The following is a 21,864-nucleotide window of genomic DNA, read 5'->3' as shown; positions in this document are numbered from 1 at the left end:
GCTCAACATTGCTAATTATTAGAGAAATGCAACTCAAAACTAGAGTAAGGTATCACCTCACACCGGTCAGAATGGTCATCATTTAAAAAAGTCTACAAATAATAAATGCTGGAGAGGGTGTGGAGAAAAGGGAACCCTTCTATACTGTTGGTGGGAATGTATCTTGCGGCAGCCACTATGGAAAACAGTATGGAGGTTCCTTAAAAAACTAAAAATAGAGTTGCCATGTGATCCAGCATTCACACTCCTGAGCATATATCCAGAGAAAACTCTAATTCCAAAAGATACAGGTACCCCAATGTTCATTGCAACACTATTTACAATAGCCAAGACATGGAAGCAACCTAAATGTCCATTGACAGATAAATGGATAAAGAAAATGTGGGATATGGGGCTTCCCTGGTGGCGCAGTGGTTGAGAATCTGCCTGTCAATGCAGGGGACACAGGTTCAAGCCCTGGTCCGGGAAGATCCCACATGCCGCGGAGCAACTAAGCCCACGCGCCACAACTACTGAGCCTGCGTGCGCGCCTAGAGCCAGTACTCTGCAACAAGAGAAGCCACCGCAATGAGAAGGAGCCCACGCACCATAGCGAAGAGTAGCCCTGCTCGCCACAACTAGGGAAAGGCCGCGTGCAGCAACGAAGAGCCAACACAGCCAAAAACAAATTAATTTAAAAAAAAAAAGATGTGGGATATATACATATATATGTATATATACATATCTCAGAAAGAGAAAGACAAATATCATATATCACTTATGTATCTAAAATGTGATACAAATGAAATTATTTACAAAACAGAAACAGATACAAATGAACTTATTTACAAAACAGAAAACAAACTTATGGTTAACAGAGGGGAAAGTGGGTGGGGGAGGGATAAATTAGGAGTTTGGGATTAGCAGACACAAGCCACTATAAATAAAATAAACAACAAGGTCCTACTGTATAGCACAGGGAACTAACTATATTCAATATCCTGTAATAAACTATAATGGAAAAGAATACAAAAAAGAATATATATATATGTAACTGAATCACTTTGCTGTTTACCAGAAACTAACACAACACTGTAAATCAATTGTACTTCAGTAGAAAATAAAAATAAATAAATAATCAAGAAAATAGAGTTCTAGAGACCTCACTAGATTTAATCATTGTACTTTCAATAATAAATTCCTCTTTACTTTCCTTTGGCTTCTGGTAAAACTCCCAGCTGTGCTAAGGCACACAAGAGGAGGGGAGCAGGGTGTCTGACAGATGGTAACCAGGAGGGGGTGAGGAAGAGGGGATGGCGAATGGCAGCAGGAATCCAGGTGAGCACACCATGGGGAGCTGGGAAGATGGCGTGGATGTTAAGGGGCAGCAGCTCCCCTTCAGCTCCCAGGGAGTCCCCTTCTAGAGTCCTATTCAGCTACAGTCTGGAGGGCTCAGTGTTCTGTCACCCCACCCATGACCACCCTTCACATTTCCCACAGGCCAAGATGCAGCCCACGACAAAAAGGAGCCAGTGGAGTACTTAGTGTGGGGATTTGATTGGGTGCTGACACCTTGACCACCTTTCTCTGGTAGGAACCGAAAGGAACTTCCCGCTGGCCTGTGGTTCCCTGAGGTCATTTCATTCTCTCCAGGGTCCTTGTTTCCTCCCCATAGTCTCTCACACTCTTGAGCTACTGAGGAAGGGAGGGAGCTTTTGCCACCAAGAAGGAAAGTGGGGATGGAGTGGGGGAGTCCAGGGTCTCTGATGAAAGAGGGGAGGGGTGGCTGGGTCTTCCAGTTGAGGCTTCTTTGCTACTTGCCTCTCTTCCTCTGGGAAGGTTTTGCCTTCCCAGACCATATGCCTGCATCTGCACCTGTTACTGCACCTGCAACTCTGAATCCACCTTTTCCTGGGTCAGGGTGCTGTGCTAGGTGGTCACCCAGCCTAGGGCCCTGTAGAACCCGGGCCTCCCATGTGAGTGGGATCTGGGCCTGTTCCTGCCACCAGCTCAGTGGTGCACCTGCAACTGAATGTCCCTCGTGGGGATGAGGGGTGCAGAGGGCCAGAACCAACCTTACCGGAGGACGCTGGGCCACAGACTGGTTTGTCAAGGTAGCTGACATGTGTGTGGCTTTGCCCAGCCCGTGCCGGCTGCTGGCCCACCGCCGCCCGCCGGTCCCTCTACCAGGTCAAATGCTTTCAGCTGCACACAAGGAAAAGCGGGACTGCCTATATGCTGAACCACGAGATGCTGCAGCTCTTGGCGGCTGCGCCGGCCTCAGGCTGCTGTGTCCTTGCAGTCCTGTGCATGACATGGGGGTGGGCAAATGTCTGCCTCAGCTGAACATGGAGTTTGTGACGCCAGGGACATCTGTGATTGGGAGACCTTCCATCCCTTCCCTCCCTGCCAGGAGAGGGACCCCTACAATAAAGCTCTACTTCTGGTACCAGGTGCTCGAAGTGGGTAGGCTGGCCTGGGGCAGTCCTCCAGGACTGATGTTGGAGCCCCTACCAGGTGCCCTCTGAACAGATATTGTTCAGATTACAAATAAACAGATGCCACCAAGGTAACCTGCCCAAGATCACCTAACTATGAAGTGGAGGTACTAGTGTCAAAATCAGATCTGACTCCAAAGTTCCTGCTCTTAACCAAAGCTACTCTATCTTCTCACCCCTCCAGCAGCCCCCCTCCCCTGTCCTCTTCTCTAAGCTCCACACCCCAACTCCTTCCCAAAACAGGAGTTATCTTGGGAGTTAGTGACTCCTCTGCTCCCTGGGTCCCCACTGTTGCCCTGACCTGCCTGTCTCCTTCCACTACATGAACCTGGAACTGTTTGTTGTACATGATGGAGCATCTGACCTACTGCCTCCACGCCCTTGGATACTGCCCTGACACCAGCCCCAGCAGGAGGCACCCTCCCTGGCCCTCTCCCACCTCCAATTCCCCACCTTGACCAAGGCCATTCCCTGACCCAACTCTTCAAAAACAGACCAGCAGCTCACCCCCTAGACAAAATCACTTCCTCTTTAATTGCTGTTGAAGAAGATTCACACCACCTGCCTTGGAGGAGATGAGGGGCGGTATTGCCCCCCTGCCCCCGCCCCCTCCTCTCCCCAGTTACCTGGTCCTTTGCAAAATATTTTAGCCAGGAAAAAAAAAAAAATACCGGAAACCACTGACACAGACGGCCCAAGGGCTGGGTTGACTGAGGGAGGCGGGGCTGGGCCAGGTAAATTCACCCCAGCACCCCCTTTCCGGGTATGAGGCAGGGGGCCTGGAGACCCTCCCAGCCACCTCACATTCTCTTAACCCTGGCTGGGAGGGATCCTGCGGTTGAGGGCTGGGTCTGGAGCTGCTCCAGTGGAAGGGAGGGGCTGGACAGGAAGAACAGTGGGGGAGGGGTCCCATTGTAGGGGTGCCGCCTACCCCAGATCACCACGGGCGCTGCACAGTCACAGGTACGCAGTCACGGTCACAGACACTCACAACCCGAGAGCACCCCACCCCACCCCACCCTCTGCCCACCCTTGGCTTCCCCTACCCTGAAACGCCCTCCCCAAGCCCTGCCCGCCCCCGCCCCCTTGTTGGGGAACAAAGCAATAAATTACAAGGCCCCTCCCAAGTCCCCCTTAGCCCGCTCCTGCTCCATCCCTTCTCCCTCCCGAGATGGTAGTGAGGAGGGACCCAAGCTTTAGGCTCCCCCGACCCTCTAGCTTCCATCCATGGGTGGATGTGGGGGGAACGTCCTGATTTCCACTCCTCATGGTCCCTTTCACGGAAAGGGTTGGGGACCCCCTACCCCCATGGGCAGCAGGGGTCCTGCCCCTCGCTGCCCTTCCCCCTTCACTGGGCAGTGAGATTAGCATAGAAAGGGTAGGGTCCCCCTTATTGGCCTCAAGTCCCAGGGCTAGCCCTCCCACTTACTAACCCCTCCCTGTGGCGTGACGTTGCCCCAGGAGCCAGCCTGGGTAAGTGCTCGCGCGCCGTGGGACTGTCGAGCACAGGCAGGACTGGGTCTTTTCCCCCACCCCTAGGGGGCGCGAGCGGGCACATCCAAACGGCCAGGAGCAGGGACCGCGACGGGGGCGTCCCCTCCCGCCAACACCCAGAGGGTAGACCCAGAGCAATCCGAGGGTGCAAACAGTGGAGAGGGAGCGTGTCAAGATGGGGTCTCCATGCCTCGTTGGGGAGAGGGAGGTGAGTTTGTGTCTTCTGGGAGGCGTGGGGGCTGTGCCCTCTTGGGGGGGGGTAAGAAGTGCTCCCATGGGACGGGGTGCGGATTGGAGAGGTGAGTGGGTGCATCTGTCCAGCGGTCCACCCAGTGTGGTCGTGCCCGGCCCGTGGTGGGGTAGGGGGTGTCTCTCCGGCGGCGCAACTATACCAGCGCGACGGGGGCGTCGGCTCGGCCCACGCTGGCGGCGCTGCTCCGGCGACGGGGGCTGGGCGTGGCGGTAATGCTGGGGGTGGTGGCCGCGCTGGGGGTGGTGGCTGTGCTGCCGCCCTCACCCGGGCAGCCGTGCTGGAGGAGGATGTCGGCGCACAGCTGGCTGCCAGCCTGACGGGCGTAGAACAGCGCCGTGCGGCCCTGCGCGTCGCGGGCGGACACGTCGGCGCCGTACTAAAGGGCGGAGACGGCCGTGTTACGGAGCGTCCCCGGGGCCAATCCCCGCCCGCCGGCTCGCCGGGATCGCCGGGCCCACTTCCAGAGTCCCTGTGGGGCCCTCGGGCTCTCCCGCGCCTGGCTGTTTGCCAGACGGAGCCCTCAGAGACCCCTTTACCATCTCCGCGCTCACGTACCCATAGCAGCAGTTGCGTGATGACGACGTGGGCGAGTTCGGCCGCCAGGTGAAGTGGGGAGCGAAGCTGCGGGTCCTCTGGGCTGGTGTCGAGCGGCCCGTGTCGCGCATGGGCCAGAAGCAGGAGAACGGCGGCCACGTCCTGGGCCTGCACCGCGGCCCACAGCTGGCAGCCCAGCGGCTCCTCGGAAGTGCCCAGCGGCGCCAGGAACAGCAGCTGCTCGTACTTGGCGCGAATCCATGACTCACGCTCCTCCCTGCAGGACCAGGGATCAACGGGAAGGGCTCTAGGGACCCCGCACCCAGGACCTCTGCTCCCTACCCAGGGGACCCTCTCGGGAGCCGCACACCCTAAGTCTCCCCTACCCCTCTCCTGCACGCGTACCGCGAAGAGTCCCGCGTGGGTTTGGCACGGCCCCGCGTGTCACTCTCCCACACGCGATTGGCCATGTCGTTGCCAATGGCTGTCAGCACCAGGGTCAGCTCCCGCGGCCAGTCGTCCAAGTCGAGCGAGCGAACGCGGGACAGGTGTGTGCCCAGGTTCCGGTGAATGCCAGAACACTCGATGCAGATGAGTGCGCCCAAGTTCAGGCTGGCCCACGTGGGGTCTGGGGACGGAACGCAGGGGTCAGCTCCTGGCCGAGCAGCACGGGCACCCCAGCATTCATCAATTCCAGCGAACCACACTCCCTCCCACGTCCCTCCACTGCTCCCTTGCGCTCACTGGGGGCCCCGCAGTCCACGCAGATAGAGTTCCCCTTGGCGTTCCGGATCGCCTGGATGGCCACGGCTTCGCTTTGGCTATCTGTGCGCAGCTGCAGGAAGGGTTGGGGTTAGTACTGACTCTCCCTCTGAGCCTTTATCCGGACTCCTCAGACACTCACCTCTGCTCTCCGCCCGACCCCCGACCCATTACCTTGACCTTGCTGCTCTCACAGCATTGCAGACTGGCTAGAATCTGACTTTCGATGGCCTGAACCCAGGCGTCCCGCTCCTCAAAACTGGCTGCCTCAAAGTGCCACGTCTGACCAGTGCTGGACACGATCAGGAACTCGAAGTTTTCCTCTGGGTGGGGGGATGGGATGGGGTCATGAGGGACAGAATTCAAACAGGAGCTGCCTTCCCCAAACCCTCTTCCTCCCTGATATCCATCCCAAGCCCCTGGGAGTGGGGCAGAGTCACTGGGGAAGCAGAGGGTGGGGGAGAGCAGGAAGCCCGAGCACATGCAGGGGAAGGCAGGAGCACCCCCGCCCCTCTGCACCCCAGCTGAGCGCCCCACCCAGCTCCCCGCTTGTTACCTGCTTTATAAATATTTCTTAAACTACCAAAGGATTTTAGTTTCCACATTTTGCGCTTGGCTGGTTTCCCGAAGCGAAGGAGATAGAGACAGAATGAAAAGCAGAAGAGAGAAAGAGACGAAGAAAGAAGAAAAAGAGGCAGATGGAGAGATGGAGAGAGAGATAGTGACAGACAGTTCCAGAGACAAAGCAGGACAGACAGATGGGGAGAGAAAGCAGAACTAAAGTCAGTGGCCCCGGAGCAGAGTAGAGCGGAAGCCAAGAGCCATGACAGTAGGCAGATCTGGAACCCGGGTCTGAGCACCCGGCAGAGAGCAGGGGCGGTGGGGACTGGTTATCATGACCAGTGAGGAGCCGGGTCTCTGGGAGGGGAAGGGATGGCCAGCATCTGAGTGAACACGGGGAAAGGGGACAGGAGTTCACAGGCCTGGGGTGAGGGGTCCCTGGGGTTCAGAGGGAGTCTCAAGGATCTGGGGGGAGTCACTAGGGGCAGGAATGGGTATCATTGTAGTCAAAGGCTGTTGGGGGAGCTTGGCAATCACAGGATGTTATTGAGAACAGGAGCTGGGTGGTCAGAGCCCAGGAGCTGAGGAGTCGTGGGGGACATAGAGGTCAGGGGCTGAGTCCCTGGGGGTCAGTGGGGGACACAGAGGTCAGGGGCTGAGTCCCTGGGGGTTGTGGGGCCTTCTGGGTGCAGGGGCTGGGGTGACAAGCAGAGTTGAGGGCAGCAACAGGAATGAGAGGGTCATTAGGAGGGGGGGCAGGAGCTGCAGACGTGGGGGGTCACTGAGAACGGGCTGGGGACTACTGGGGTAAAAGGCATTGGCTGGGGAATGGGAGGAAGGACAGGGGCTGAGGGGCATCCATCCATTTTTCACTGAATAATGTGCAGAGTGGTAATCATAGTCAAGCACTCAGCGCAGGCACTTTTCCTCCTCCTGCAGGAGTGAGGTCAGGGATCTGGAGTTTCGGGGTGAGGGTCCAGGGTGGGAGTAGAACTGTCCACCAGGGCCTCACCTTCAGCCTGCCCAGCCGAGCCTTCAGTTTTAGATGGTGTTGTCAACTTTTTCCTCCTCTGCTTCTTCACCATGGGAGAAGGAGGGGGTTCCCGACTCAGGGGGCTCAGGTCTCCAGATGGGGTACAGTCTTAGGGAGGGGGACACAGCTGCCTCAGCTGCCCCCTCCAGAGATTTCCTGATTTCTCCATAGCCTGTCTCCCCTGAACTAGATTTGGCATTTTAGGGTCGCCCTCCTCAGCCAACCCTCTCTAGGAGGTCCCCCTTGATCATTCCTGAGGAGGAGGGCAGATGAGTGGTTTAGAGTCAGACCTGTACTCAGATCCTGGCTCTGCCACTTACTGGCCTTGAGACCTTGAGCAAGTCACTTAATCTTCTGAGCCTCAGTTTCTTCATCCCTAAAATGGGGATAATAATCTTGACCCGACAAAGTTGTTGTGAGGACCATTTGTTACAATGTTACTTGCTATTTTTTAAAAATACGTATTTCCAAACATTCCAAACATTGATGGCTGGCTATGTGCTGCACCATGTTCTCAGTATAAGCCTCAAAGCAACTGTCTGAGGTAGAAACTATTATCTCCCTCTTACAGATGAGGAAACTGAGGTGTGGAGAGGGCAAGTAACTTGCCCAAGTGGCAAGCCAGGATTCAAGTTCAAGTTCAGGCAGCTTAGCTCTAGAACCCAGTTGTGTTAGCCATTATGCTAAACCTGGTATGACTGAGCTGGGTGCCTGGGCACCCAGTTGATGCTCAAGGTGTCCACTCATGCATTCAGCCTCCAAGCTCCCACCCCAATTTCACTTCCCACTGCATCCCATCTGGATCTGGAAGACAGTGGAAGGAGGGTGAGTCCTCACTGACCAGTGCTGAGGGCTCGGGCCAAATTCCGGTCTGGCTTCAGCAGGTGCTTAGATGTCTGGTCTGGTGGTGGCTGCAGGGAACTGGGGCTGGGGCTCGGGCTTGGGGTAGGAGTGGTGGCTTCTGTCAGAAGGGGAAGAAGATAAATCCTCAGTGAGCTACTCAGTCTCTGGGCCCCACTCCTTCCATGGTCCCTCTTCATCACCCACCTTCCCGCTTAACCAGTCCCACTCCCTTCTTCCCTACTACCCCTAGCCCTGGCCCCTCTCCTGCCCCTTTGTCATCAGCCCCACTCACCAGGGCCTTCCCCCATCTGGACAGTGCTCATGTCCTTCACCAGCCCATTGATGCTGGCTGAGGGGCCAAAAGCAGAGATGGCCCGTGGCGGCCGCTTGCCGGGGACTTTGACTGTTGTTCGTAGCAAGTCCATCTCCTTGCCATGGGTACTGTGGATGTAATCCTGCGGCAGTATAGGGGTTGAGAGTATAGGGAAGGTTGGGGTCCTCAGTGGTGCTGGGAAGCAGCCAATAATATCGGCTAGAGAAGGGCTGGAGGGGGGCTCTAGGAGCGGACTGGTTGGGATGAGCTCTAGGGGATGAGCCCAACAGACCGGGCCCAGCACTGTCTCCTCCAGAAAGCATCCCCGAATGGCAGGCCAGGTGGAGGTCCTTCCTCCATTTTCTCCCACTGGACTGCAAGTCCTAGGGAGATGTATTTACATTTCCATCTCCTGCATGGGCACATGGTAGGTGCCTAACAGATGTTTGCTAAACTGAAAAGAATAGGACTAGCGCTTCCCAGAACCGATGTTGGTGTTTGTCAGAGGCACAGACTGGGAGAGCTAGAAGTGCATCCAAGGCCAGCCAGTGTGGCCCAGCCAGACTCTAGCACTTACATTAATGCTGGGATGGTAGAGTAGGAAGCCATTACTGGACAGGGTCACATATTTCTTCTTCCATTCTTTGTTCAAGGAGTTGCCACTTCGCTTTAGTAGGAAGCTCTGGAGAACGGAAAGAGGCATATGGGAGGAAACCAGTTAAGAGCACCTACCCCCAGCCTGCCCCCGGTCCCTGGGCCACCCACCTGTTTGATGGGGATGGCTCGCCCACTCCCCGTCGTCTCTCCCCGACTGTCCAAGCTCCGCTTCTCAGAGTCACTGCCCCGACGATTCTGGAATGGTTACTGGCATCAGTTAGAGGGTGGATAGAGGGATATGCTGACGAAAGGACAGGGAAGACAGATGAAGAAGGGCCCAACAGAGAGGTCTAGGGATGAGGGAAGATGGGCAGGTAACAGAGGACAGGATGACAGGAGGTTAGAATGTCCAATACCGCAAAAAGGCTGGTCCTGCGCTTGGCTGCCCGGTGCAGGGACCCTGGGGTGCTCAATCCAGCCACGGCAGCTGCCTCAGCTCGGAGCTCCCGGTGACCAACGTTGGGTGAGGATGGGAGGGAAGAAGAGTAATCGCTAGTGTGGCCGCCGTTACTAGCCTGCAGGCAGATGGAGGGGTCAGAACGGTTGAGATGCCCCCCCGCACCAAGCTACAGTTACATCTAGCTCTGAGGAATTTGAGATATTCCTTCATTTCATCACCATTTATTTGTGTTACCATTAATACTAAAACTCCTCACTAGCACTGTCACAGTGCTTTAGATTTCGCAGAGGTTGACTTCACAAGTATTATGCCATACAATGTTCCCGACAACCTTGTGACGTTTAGGTGAGTTGCTCAAGGACGCTGCAAAGGGTGTTTCAAGCCCGGTTGATTTCCAGTCCAACGCACTTTCTACAAATGGTATCACTGCCATTTCCATCTGCCCCCCGCAACCTCCTTGGGTTCTCTGTACCTGTCCTTGGATCATCAGCCCTTCCTCTGATTCCTACCGGCCCCTCTGTGGACCCTGAAAACCCAACTCACCTGCCCAGCTACAGGAGTGGAAGCAGCTGAGTGGCTTGGGGAGCTGGGCAGGGACTTGCAGGCAGCCAGAAGCTGTTGCTGTTTGCGCAAGGTCACCACCTTCTGGGCCACTGAGGGGAGGGGGAGGAGGAGGAATGAGCGGGGCAGATACCCAAGACCACCCTTCGTTGCCCAGCTTTGAGAACTCCCCAGGAGATAACATAGGTCCCAACTTCCTTGTCACTGTGGCCTTCATGCCACCTGTAGCCTAGCCAGCTCCTCCTGTCCAGAAGGACCTGTGGCTATGAAGCAAACCTTCTCTGACCTCCCTGGTCCCTCCTCCCTCCTATGCAGGTTAATTTCCTGTCACTCACAGAGAGAGGCCTGGATGTGTGACCTCCAAGAATATCCTAGTCCCCGGCTCCCTGATTCCCACATATGTGGGGATCGCCACACTCACCCTCTTGGAAGACCCGGTCCACATTGAGCCCATAGGTTGCACAAGTCTCATAGTAGCTGCAGCGCTTCATATCGGCACACAGAGCCCTGGCACGAGCATCGCCCACAACCCGAGGGGAGGAAGCACTGATCCGGTCTAAGGGGACAAGAAAGGGGGAGGACTGGATGAGGGGGCCCCATCCCCACTCTGCTGCTTTCCTTTCTCTAGGGCTCTAGTCCTAGACTGGGACCACTAGGACAGGGTATGAGAAAATATCCCTCCTATGACCCAGTGCAATGGGAGCATATAAGCCTTTTGTGGACGCTGAGCCCAGCTCACATGCCCAGCTGCAGCATGAGTAGGGTGGGTTAGCTCTGTGTGAGTGTCTTCAAAGAATACTCCAGAGGTGAACGGAACATCCTGGTAAGGTCTGAAATGGCTGAGACTCATGAGTGACAGTCACCCAGCCTTGCAAACTCAATGAACCCTGAGCTGAGTGGGAGGACACCTGGCATATGAACCAGGAAGAGGTTGAATGTCCACGGATAACAGGTGGACTGTTCACCTGCAGCAAGAAAGCAGGAGGCGAGCGACAGGTGGAAGCAGCCACCTGCAAGATAGGCATCCAGACAGAAAGTCCTGCCGGCTTCATACAGGTGGGTACTGGAGAAGCTTTTCCTGGCTCTGCTGGAAAAGATGGCCTGGTGGCCCTCTCTGTGTTTTCTCCATCATTTCATTTGTGTCTTCTCTTTGTTTTTAGATAAGTTCCTTTGAAAAGTGTCAGCCTGACCCAGCTGTAGCAAGGGGAAGATGCAGAAGGCTTTCTAGCCACACTAGGGCCTGAGGTTTTCACTGTATTTACCATGGTGGTGGCATCAGGAAATGGCAGCGTGAGGAACACAAGGTAGGTGACATCTCAGAGGAATGAGGACTGCCACTGTAGCCGTCCCTTCCATCCTGGAGAGTCCTCTTTTCTCTCTCAGACCTTGGTAAGTTTATGCTTGGTTTAATGACTCTCTTATTTGGGAGACCAGGCTCCTTCCAGAGGGTTACTGAAGTTATTTGGAGACGAGGCTCCTTCCAGAGGGTTACTGGAGTCCAAGTAGCCGTGTCCACACATTACCAAGCTCTCACCTATGTTGGGTGATACCCAGTAGGAACTCCCCTGAAAGCAGCACTTCCCCAGCCCCTCCTTACCTTGTGTCCCCACCAATGCCAGGGCCAGGCCTCCTCGTCCCTCCCCCCGAAGGGAGCTCAGCTGCCCATGAAGACGGCTCACGGCCTGGAAACTGTTCTCATCCTCCAGGCTGAAGACGAAGATCACAGCATCTGCCCAGCCTGAGAACTTGCGGAGCGTGAGGGAGCAAATGGATGGTCAGACAGGTCCACTCCTCTGGATGCTATTCCCAAGGAGACCTGGGAAACCAGAGCCCTCTCCTTTGGCTAGTGCTGACCCCAGCCCACCTGCCTACCCCATCATCTCATCCCTCACCTTGGTATCAGGTGCCCCAGCTTCCTCTCGGATCAACACCAGATGTGTCTGTCCATCCACTAACATTTCTTTCTTGTGCTGCTCACCTGTCCAGAAGAGTTGGATGTGGTAGGAGGTCAGAGGTCACAGTCACCAAACCTCCCCATTCTCCTTGTACTTTAGCTATTCTGGCCTCATTCTTCCCTCTGGTCTCCATACCTGCATAGTCATTGATCACACTGCCTGGATCCCTGACCCCAATCCTTAGCTTACTATGGCTCCTGAGAACTTACTCTCTGTCTTCTCCAGCACCTGGTATGAACCGGTCAGGAATCGGTGGATGAGCGATGACTTCCCACTCCTGGCATCACCCAGCACACCCTGAGGACAAGGTTGTAGAACAGAGATTTCAGGAATTAAGAGAAAGGAGGATAATTGAGTCTGGACACTCCAGAGAACTCAAAGGGACTGGCAGTGTTAAATCATCCAAGCAGGGTCCTACAGGGCCTGGCTGACAGTCAGTCAGGAGACAGCATTTGGGAGGATCAGGCCATGCATGTGTAAGAGATGATCTCAAGCTGGAAGTGTACAACAAGCTGAAGAATGTCAACAACTCAGTACCTTTTTTTTTTTTTTTTTTTTGGTGTTGTGTTGTTTAGGAAACATACTAGATGCATGTCTGGTGGGGGGCATGTCACAGCTCTGGGCACTAGTTGGAAAATTTTACCCAATTCTAGGCAACAGAACATGAAGGGCTAGAGGGGAGATGTCAGAAATAAGTAGCCTGGAAGAGGACCATGGACAAGCAGGAAGAAGGGAGACTATAGAAGAAAAGGTTGTGCGGATGTATCAAGTCCTAGGAAGGTGCCATGAAGGTAGAATCTCAGGAGAACTGGAAAACTATTCCCCATTCTCACAGAGAGGGAAGGGAAGAGGTGAAGAAGAGAGAGTTGAGAGTTCAGTGGCGGGCGGGGTTGGGGCGGGGAGGTCAATCTTCATACAGACAAGGGGACTGGGTTACCTACCAGGCGCAGTTCAGGAATAGAGCGGCTCAAAGTCCATTCCTGGCTATTGACCACAGCTTCTGTAACGGAAAAGTTGTAAGAGGGGATGCTCCAGGCCAAGGAGGGCTCCCAACCCTCAGCTAGCCCTCCTCCTTTTGTAGCTGCCCAGCCTGGGCTGGAGAGCTGTGTGGAAAGGCTAGGTTTGAGAGTGGTCCCCAGTCCTCCCATCCTAGCCACTCTCGCCACAGCTGTTGCTGCCGCTCAGTGGTTGCTTAGCAACGGAGCCAGCAAGACAAAAATACTTCGGTTGGCATCTCCCTTTAAGCATATCCCCAAACGTAGGTCCCTGCTCCAGACCGAGGGACCAAGGCTCTGACCGTGGCGGGTTCTTCCCTCTGGAAGGAGAAAAGGTGTCCTCTCCACCGGCCTGACAGATTCTCAGGGCAGATCTCAGGAAGAGGGGCTGGGACATAGAAGGGAGTGGGTCTTCCTCAATCTCCATTTCACAGGACAGAAACTGAGGTGAGGATATCCTTCCCCCTTTTCAAGGTCAACGGCACGGTGGCCCTGACCCCTCCCCACAGCCCAAGAAATGGAGCTTGGATTTTTTCTATACCTCCCTCTCCCATACCCTTCCCACAAGCACCCTCCAAGAGAACGGTGGGAAAGGGCTCCACTCCCTGGCCGAGAGAAGCCACAGGCCTGGGGAGGGATGGGGGGCACGGGGGAGGGAAGGATGCTCCTTCCGCCCGCCGGGTCCAGCCCCCGCGCCTGACACTAGCCGGACGTTCCCGGGGCGCCGCAGCTGCGGCGGGAACTCTGGGATCCGGAGCCATCTGCTCCCACCCGCACCAGAGCCAAACCCCGGGGGCCGCCCGCGCTCTCGGACCCGCCTCCTCTCCCGGGAGTGTGAGCTGAACCAAGACGCCCTCACCTCTCTCTTCCAGAAAATAAATAAATAAAGACACCCCCCTCCTCGCAAAAAGACACTACTTTCTCCGCACCCTCTCCCAAGTCTCCAGGGGTAAGAATTGCCTTTGCAGCAGTTCCACCCCCCTGAGTCACTCGTGGTCGGTCCCCTGCGGGTTTCAATGCTGCTAGGGGGCCGGGGTGGGCGGTGGGGGAAGTGAGGCTTCCTATCAGCCCCTCTCCCTTCACATTCAAGTATTCAGCATGTTCCAGCCCCCACGTACTCCCTTACTGCCCAATCAGCCTTCACTGCCTGGAAAGAAACCCACTGCCTCCCTGCTGCCTCGCTAGCCTGCTCTCGGCCCAGGAAAAGACCTGTCCCTGGCGAGAAGCTGCCTGCAAGGTCACGCTTATGCCACCTACCCCAAGTGCTCAGGAGAAACTGAGGCTTCCTCATCCCTTTCACCTTCAGTGTTCCTCTGGGTAAGGCAAAGCCCAGTTTCCATCTCCCAGAGTCCAGCTGAGGCTGGAAGTGGGGTCTGGGGCTTCTCTGGGAGCAATTTCCTACAGCCACGCTGACCAAGGGCATTATTTTCCCAGAAAGCTCTGAGGCTTTCTGAGTCCCTCTGAAATCAAGTCTTCTCTCATGTCCCGCAATGCCTACTCACCCCTCTCCAGGACCTCTCATCCTTTGCCCCAGTCCTTGGCAGAGAATTGAGCCTGGTTCATCCACCCACCCAAGAAAGAAGCTTCTCTAAGTCAGTCCTGCACACCGCTCCCCCACCCCAAGCTGAGCATTTCAGGTGCCCTCCCCTCGCTGTTCTCAGGCCCTGGTCCTACTCACTAGGGGAAGCGCGGAGCTCTGCACCCAGCAGCTCCCTAGACCCGCTGCCAGAAGACAGGACCGGGGGTCCTGGAGGAGGTCCGGAGCCAGGAGGCCCCCCTGTGCTCTTGGTAAAGATGCCGCTGATAAACTTGAGCATCTTGCGATCTCGAGTGGATGCTCGGCCCCCCTCCCGGCCCCGTTTCAGCCCCGGAGCTGGAGGCTCCAGAGTGATTGGAGGTGCAGGCCCAGTGGGCAGCGCGGAGGCGGCGGTGGCAGCAGCGGCTGGAGCCAGGGTTGCTGGGACGGTTAGCGGAGGAGGAGAGCCAGCAGGCGGTCCCGGGTGCAAGTCACTGTTGTCCAAGGTCTTACTCTTGCCTTTCCGAGGGGACAACTTCCCGCGGGCTCCGGGCCCAGCCCCGACCCCACCTGCGGTCGTGGCTGCCGCTCCCCCTCCCCCGGCGGCGGCGGTGACAGCAGCAGCAGCAGCGGCAGAAGCTCCAGTCCCGGTGCTGCTCTTTGACCCCTTGACCCTGGGCTTGCCCTCGCTTTCGGGCCATGACAGGCGGCTACCGGTGCCCTTGCCCCCGCCGGCTTTGGCGCCACTGGTGGTCACGGTCTTGCAAGGCTTGGGAGCCGGCGGAGGAGGCGCCACCTTGAGCCTCCGGCTGCCGGTGCCGGGGTGCGGGGAGGAAGAACCCGGGACGACGCCGCCCGCCCGGCCTTCGGGTTCCGGACCCCCCCAGCTCGGGCTGCTGAGCAGGGGGCGCCGGGAGGAGGTGGGGGCGCCCCCGGGCTTAGGGTCGGGACTCAACCCCCCGGAGAGTGGGGGCCCGGGAGGGGCGGCCCAGAGGGAGAGGCGGCGGCCGGGAGCCGGGGAGACGGGGCGGGCCGGACTGGCCGGAGCCGGGGACAGGGCGGGGGGCTCGGCGCCCCCGGCGCCCGCGCTGCTCGTGCTGATCCACAGCGCATCCTGCCGGTGGAAGAGACGCTCGTGCCGCTTCTTGCCCGGCTCCTCCGCGCCTCGGGGGCTACCAGGATCCCCGGTCTCGGTACCTCTGGTCCCCGGGGCACCAGCTGCGGCCGCAGACGGAGAAGGCGGCGGCGGAGGCACCGACTCGAGCTTGACCAGGGTCAGCGAGATGAGGTAGGTCGTTGTCCGGCGCTGAAGCGCGCCCGCGCCCCGGCTCATGGGGCCCCGAGACCCCCGAGCTGGGGAGGGGAGGGGACTCCCCCGGACTGCCTCAGGGGGGCCCGGCCATGGGGCCGCCCTGCTCGCTGCCCCCAGCCCCCGGACCCCGCTGAGCCCCCGGCCCGGCTCCGCTGTCGCCGCCGCCGCCGCCGCCTCCGCTTGCGCCCCCCTCCCATCACACGGGGCGCCCCCTCCCCATGCTCCCCGCCCTGCCCCCCCACCCCTTTGGAGCCCCGGGACCTTGGTGCTGCTCCAGGGAGGCGCGCCGGACCCCGCACCCCGGCCTGGGTGGCGGCGCTGAGATGGGCGGGGGAGGGCGGGGAGGACTGTAGAGGGGCAAAGAGGGGAGAGGGAGGAAAAGGGGGCAGAAAAGAGGAACCCGAGGCTAGGGAGAAGAACCGGTGCGGGGGAGGCGTTGGGGATGGGGACTCGAGGGGCAGGGGCCGCGGATGGGGGGTCGGAGAGGGGGTCTTAAGGAGGGTGGGAAGCTAATGGGGCTGGTCGTGCGGGGGATTCGCAGGGGCGCGGGGAGGATGCTGGGGATGGAGATACAGGCGCCGGCGGGGGAGGAAGGAGGGAAGCCGGAGGGGGTGGGCACCCACGGGTCTGGGGTCTAGGAGAGGACGGGCGTGAGATCCGGGCGCAGGGTCTGGGGGGCTCGCCGGGGCTCGGCTTGGTCCGGATGCGCGCTGTGTCCGGGCGCTCCCCTCACAGTGAGGAGGAGGCGGCCCCCGGCCCCCCTCCCCACTCTATCTCCCCCCGCACCTTCTCTCCCCCAGCACGGCTGTCTGCGAAGGCGGTGCAAAATCCAGGACTGGATTTCCCTCCCAAATCCTGGGCTGGATTTCCTGGAACTTGGACTCACCTACTCCAACACTCCAGCACCCTCCCTTAGCACACCCCGGTCAGGGAGCACTACTGTTGTGTATGACATTTAGGCGCGAGAGTAAAGATCGGTGTATGGGTGGACGATCCTCGGAGAAAACGGAGCAAATGCGGGTTCACTGCCAACTCTGGGGAAGCTGGTGTGGGAAAGTGGGGAGCCCTGAAATCTCTTTCCCAGGACCCCTTGTTTCCCCCAGGTACTTGCACGAGTCCCCTTCCCCATGACCCAGCCCCCTCGCTCACCCCCACCCTCCATACGCGGTGCATTGACTGGGCCGTACTTGAGCCTAACTGTCCCAAAGTGAACTTGGAAAGTGTTCCCTGGGGATGGGGACAAACATGGAACTTAGCAGGGTGGGTGGAAGGAGGGGGTGCCTCAGGAGGGGAAAGATCTGAGGAGTCGGGGAACACAGGCCGAAAAGTGAGTCAAAAGACTCCAGCTCGGGGTGGAAGGAGAAGGAATACGTCTACAGACTGACACCACCCCCCATACCAAAATTCATCCGGTCTCCATAGCAACCGTAGCTCCAAGAGTGCCTCAGAAACAGCGGGGATAAGCAGAGAGGAGGATCGGTGTGTATGGTGGGCGGGGGCACCCGCCAGGGGATTTGGGGTTAATGGAGGCACCACCTTCACACCTGGTTACCCACGTGTGGGGTATTTAGCGCCCCGAATATAAAGACCACCCTCAGTTGAGGCAGAGGGTACAGGCCTCTTCTGGGTTTCCATTCAATCTCCTGAGGTTTCCGGGGTGGGGCTTTTTTAGAAGGTTAAAGAGGAGACAGACAGAAAGAATGGAAAACGTCTGCTCTGTGTCCTCCATCCCTTTAGGGACCTTGGAGTTGAAGGCTTACTGTCCTCCAGCCCAGGGAGAAGGCTGAAGGGGGTAGGCCGATGGGGGACAGAGGCTGAGACCGGCAGTTGTGGGGTGGGCGTCGAGGGGGCCTCCTCTCAGCCTTGGAGACCCCTCCCTGGGACTTGGGGAGTCTCAGCGTTCCCCTAATTTGGCGTCCCACCCTCCTGACGCAGCGGAGACTATAATAAGTGCTGCTGTGGGCGGCTCTCGGAGGCTGAAGCCAGCGGCATGCTCGGCCTGGTAGGGGGTAAGGTAGGGGGGCAGTACCAGGATGCTGGGTGTCCTTTCCCTCCGCGGACCTGTCCCGAGGTCAGCACCGCCCCCCAGAGCCCCCCTCCCACCGCAGCGTCAGGATGACACCATCCCCAGAACAGAAGACCCTTCAGCAGCCTTTTCTGAAAGAGAAGGTGAAGATTTGCTGATTCTGGCTTAATTCTCCTTCCTTCCTTTGGTGGCCTCAGTTTTCCTTTAAGTTCAATGGGAACAGAATACTGACTCTTAGAGTGGAACAAAAATCACTTATGAAGAGTGGTCTTCTCAAAGAGTTCAGCCCCCACCCCTCCTCACTCCCTCCTCTCCAGAGCTAAACTGAGTTCCTCTACCTGACTAAACCTCTTTCCTCCCCCACCCTTTTCTTTTCCTGCTGGGGTGGAGCTTGGAGTTCCTCCCTAGGAGGCCCCATGGGGCCACTCCCCCCTAGGTCTGCCTTTCCAACAGCTGTAGGGAAGGTATCAGCTATAGTTCTTGGCAAATGGTGGGGGACAGGAGGTGAGAGGGGCACTACTGGAAGAAAGGAAATGGGAAGGGAATCAGACTGTTCCCTTAGGAACCTGAACCAAACTGGTTCTTCCCCAAGTTATGCTCTGACGGCCTCTACTATCAGAGGGGTCTGGCAGGAGGTATCCTTGATGGAAAGAACAGTATCTTGCCCATCCCCCCACCCCAACCCAGGTAAACAGATAAGAATGGAGAGGCTGGAAGAGACCAGGATATGATGGAGGATGTGCTTCTCCCAGACACCTTTCATGAGCAAAGTAGCCGGCTTTTATTGGCTCTTTGCAGCTTCAGGGCAAATTAGATGACACCAGACCAGAGGTGGCCTCCAGTTCCACCAGTTCCTTAGTGGTGGGGCCTTGTGGATAGAGAAGCTGTTCCTGCCAGGGCCCCACCACAGGATTGAAGGCTGGGGTGGGCAGGAGGATGTGGCGGATGGTGTTGCTATACCCGCACTTCCTCCCTGTGTTGTCATCACTTGCTCTAATGGCACTAAGGACGAAGGGCGGAAGGTGTGGGGGGGGGCCGACAGGAACGGGAGCACGGGGAGGAGAGGGGACCGAGGAGAGTCCTTGGAACTTCTTTGCACTTCGGCTGTGCAGAGCATGCTATGTGAGTGTTAGTGTATGTCTGGGAGCCTGAGATACTCTGCGTGGTGTATTTCAATCTGTTGTGGTGTGTGTGTGCGTGTGCGTGTGTGTGTGTGTGTGTGTGTGTGTGTGTGTGTGTGTTCTCTCTACAGCTGGAGAACAAGAGGTCACTGATCCTTCATGGGTCCTGGGAATGACCACATTATCCAGTCCCAGAACCTCCTGCCCCAAACTGCTTCCTGCCCCGGACTCCCCAGGCAGGGTCCAAGTCTACCATGGGTCTGTCACGGCCTGTCTTCCCCATGCTCACCCACTTCTCCATTGTCAAGTTCAGCTCAGCAGTGACCTGTATTTTGATCCCCTGGGAGAAGGATCAGCGTTGGGGAAAGAGGAAGAATGATACCTCCCATGTCTTTTTCCATTCTTTCCAAATATATTCTTCCCCCAGAGTCCCAGCTCCATCTTGGGGACTAGAAAGTGGCTGATTGGGAAGTGCTGTATGCTCCAGCAAGCCCTTATATGCCCCTGCTGGTCCCCAATACACCCAAGATGGGAGCTAATCCTTCTCTTACCTCGTATGCGGTCCACTGAGGTCTGAATGCTGTCCCGAAGTTCAGGGTCGCTCACCCTCTCTGCCAGCTTCCTGAGGCAGCTTAGAGCCTGCCTGGTCACCTCATGTCGTCTGACTTCTGCTCTCACTGCAGCTACAGCCAACTGCCTCTGGACATTCATGTTGCCCAGATCTGTCTTGCTGGGCTAAAAGCAACCTCTGGCCCTGAAGCCCATGGCCCCGCAGCCCCCAAACCCCAGAAGGCCTCTTCTGCTGCGCCCCAGAACTCCCCTCCCCTGCCTGCCCTTCCGTCTGTCGACTTCACTTCCTGACTGGTGAGTTTCAAACCCACAGCCTGGGTCGGCACTACCTCCTGCACCACCCACCCCCTCTAGCGTTGGCCTATCAGCTCTGCCAGCTGGTTCCTGCTATGATTCCCCAGCCAGGTGGACGGAGAGACCTTAACAAGCATCCCAGGGCATCCTGCGGGAGGTGGCTAATTAAGATGGGTGTTGGTGCTGGGAAAATGTGGCACACCAGGTCCCAGGTGTAATCCCAAACTCTTGATGACCTACAGGTTTGTATTCAGTCTCAAACTCTTACAGGAATCCGTACACACCCGGTCTGCCACCTTTAATGCCCTGCATTCCAGCTTACCGTTGTACTCCCCACCTACTCCGCACGTCCAAAGAGTTCAAATACTTACCTCTTGCAATGTAACCCTTCCTTAGTCGGCTTCCCCACTGCAACCACCTCCTGCTTTAAAGGGCCAAGTAGGTACAGGGAGAACAGGTTATGGAGGACAGTAACCTATAATCAGACAAAACCACAAGGCTCCATGTTCAATTAGTTTCATAATAATTAACTCATCTATAATACTTAATAGTTTACAACACACTTTCACACATATAGACTTCACGACAGGCCCAAGGGGTAGGATTTTTATCCCTATTCTGCAGAAAAGGAAACTGAAGCTCAGAGAGGCCAGTAAGAGGTGACACAAGGATACCGATCTAGGTCTTTTGAATATAGTCCTGATACCCTTTTCACTACACCAGCCAACTAAGATGCTTGCCAACAAGTTCCCCTTATCCCTAATACCACTGTCTTGCCCTTGATTTAGGACCTGAGAGAGAAGAGGGTGGATGAGGAATTGAAGGACAGAATGAAGATGCAGGGGTGGGTGAGGGGGGAAATAGTGGATAGTTTGATGTAATCATTTTGCTTCAGGACTCAAACCTTTCTGGCCCTGCCAAATGTCTCTTCTCCTGCGTATCTAACTGATACTAATTTGTTAAGGATAGAGGATTTTAATATATTAATGTGTAGCTGGAGAGGAGAATTAGGGTTAGGATTACCCACGGGCAACTGTAAAATAGCCTGAACAATAATAACTAACAATGAGTGTTTACTATGTGCCAGGTACTGTTCTAAGCATTCTACATACATATATTAACTCATTCAATTTTCACAACAACCCAAGAGGTAGGTGTATTGTTATTTATCCCCATTTTACAGATGAGGAAATGGGCACAGGCCAAAGCTTAAGTAACTGGCCAAGGTTACACAGCTAGTAAGTGGCAAAGTTGGAACCCATGCAGTCTGACTCTAGCGGTAAGATGATGCCACTTACGCAGTCATAGAATCTAAGTACGCACAAATGTAAATCATTCTGTGGGTTTGAAGGGAGGTTTTTCATTTGTGTTCCTACTATGACTGCCTCTTTCTCTTGGGGGAAAGAGGGACTATGCCCTTTCCCATCCCCACGAAGAAGGCCCTGTGTCAAAGCACTTATTTAATAATAAACAAATATTGATCAACCACTACGGCCGCGCCTAGTGAAAATGTGGACTCCTCCTTCCCCTCATATTTATGCATATTCCAGACCCCTCCCTTTGTCTTTTTTTTTTTTTTTTTACGCGCCCAGGATCAGGCATGTACTCTGAAGACTCCAGCACAGTCATGTCTGTACCTGTGGCTTTGTCACATACAGGAATGCGCCGGCCCGAGGCTGCTGTTTTTCATATTGAATGTCTAGCATGTTCACACATCCCGTTAGGAGGGGATATGGAACAGACTATGTGTACCAGTGGACGCACTTGCAAACATGTATTTGCTAGGTGTCGCTGTTCCCAACCCGGGGCCTCTGTAGCCGGGGTAAATAGCTCAATATTTTGCTTCTCTGGGTGTTCCAGCGTGTGACGCAATAGCAGCGAACGAGGGCGTCATCATGAAGTCACTGCAGGAGAAGGGGAAAGGGGCGGGAGGGCACTCCCTTGAGGGGAGGAGCCCTTTCACCCGGCCCTCGAAGCTGCACCTTCTCTCTCTTCACCGGCACCTTCTCTCTCTTCACCGGAGTTTCTCTAGAGCCTCCTTCCTCGGATAAGACCTCTTCCAGTTGCCACCACAGAAAGCTCTGTTTTCAATCCGGGGTTTTGAAGTTTAGGCTCTGGTCACTTTGAGAATCTCTGGAAGCCCTGCCCCCAGTTTTAAGTTTCATCCAATAAAGAACCTAAAGGAGG

At 56.3% G+C, this 21,864-nt stretch overlaps 1 protein-coding gene across 2 annotated transcripts; it reads right to left on the bottom strand.

Annotated features, from left to right (window-relative positions):
- Positions 1 to 1,045: 1,045 nt before the first annotated feature.
- Positions 1,046 to 19,642, bottom strand: AGAP2 (ArfGAP with GTPase domain, ankyrin repeat and PH domain 2). 2 transcript variants are annotated; one of them, XM_032645205.1, is made up of 18 exons: positions 19,365 to 19,642; positions 12,785 to 12,843; positions 12,053 to 12,140; positions 11,781 to 11,866; positions 11,486 to 11,633; positions 10,310 to 10,444; positions 9,871 to 9,980; positions 9,284 to 9,442; positions 9,036 to 9,122; positions 8,848 to 8,952; positions 8,250 to 8,412; positions 7,956 to 8,075; positions 7,094 to 7,222; positions 5,695 to 5,843; positions 5,503 to 5,593; positions 5,164 to 5,386; positions 4,780 to 5,035; positions 1,046 to 4,600 (listed from the first exon to the last, which is right to left on the bottom strand). In XM_032645205.1, the coding sequence occupies exons 1-18, from the start codon at positions 19,522 to 19,524 to the stop codon at positions 4,358 to 4,360; spliced, it is 2,511 nt and encodes an 836-aa protein (XP_032501096.1). In that variant the 5' UTR covers positions 19,525 to 19,642; the 3' UTR covers positions 1,046 to 4,357. The 2 variants fall into 2 exon arrangements, with proteins under 2 accessions (XP_032501096.1, XP_032501095.1); XM_032645204.1 differs by lacking the exon at positions 19,365 to 19,642 and adding an exon at positions 14,517 to 15,774 and having other exon boundaries at positions 3,574 to 4,600.
- Positions 19,643 to 21,864: the final 2,222 nt, after the last annotated feature.

Source organism: Phocoena sinus, chromosome 10 (assembly GCF_008692025.1).
Source record: "Phocoena sinus isolate mPhoSin1 chromosome 10, mPhoSin1.pri, whole genome shotgun sequence".
Lineage (NCBI taxonomy): Eukaryota > Metazoa > Chordata > Mammalia > Artiodactyla > Phocoenidae > Phocoena > Phocoena sinus.
Note: the sequence above shows the minus strand (reverse complement) of the source record. Positions and strands in the feature narration are given on the sequence as shown.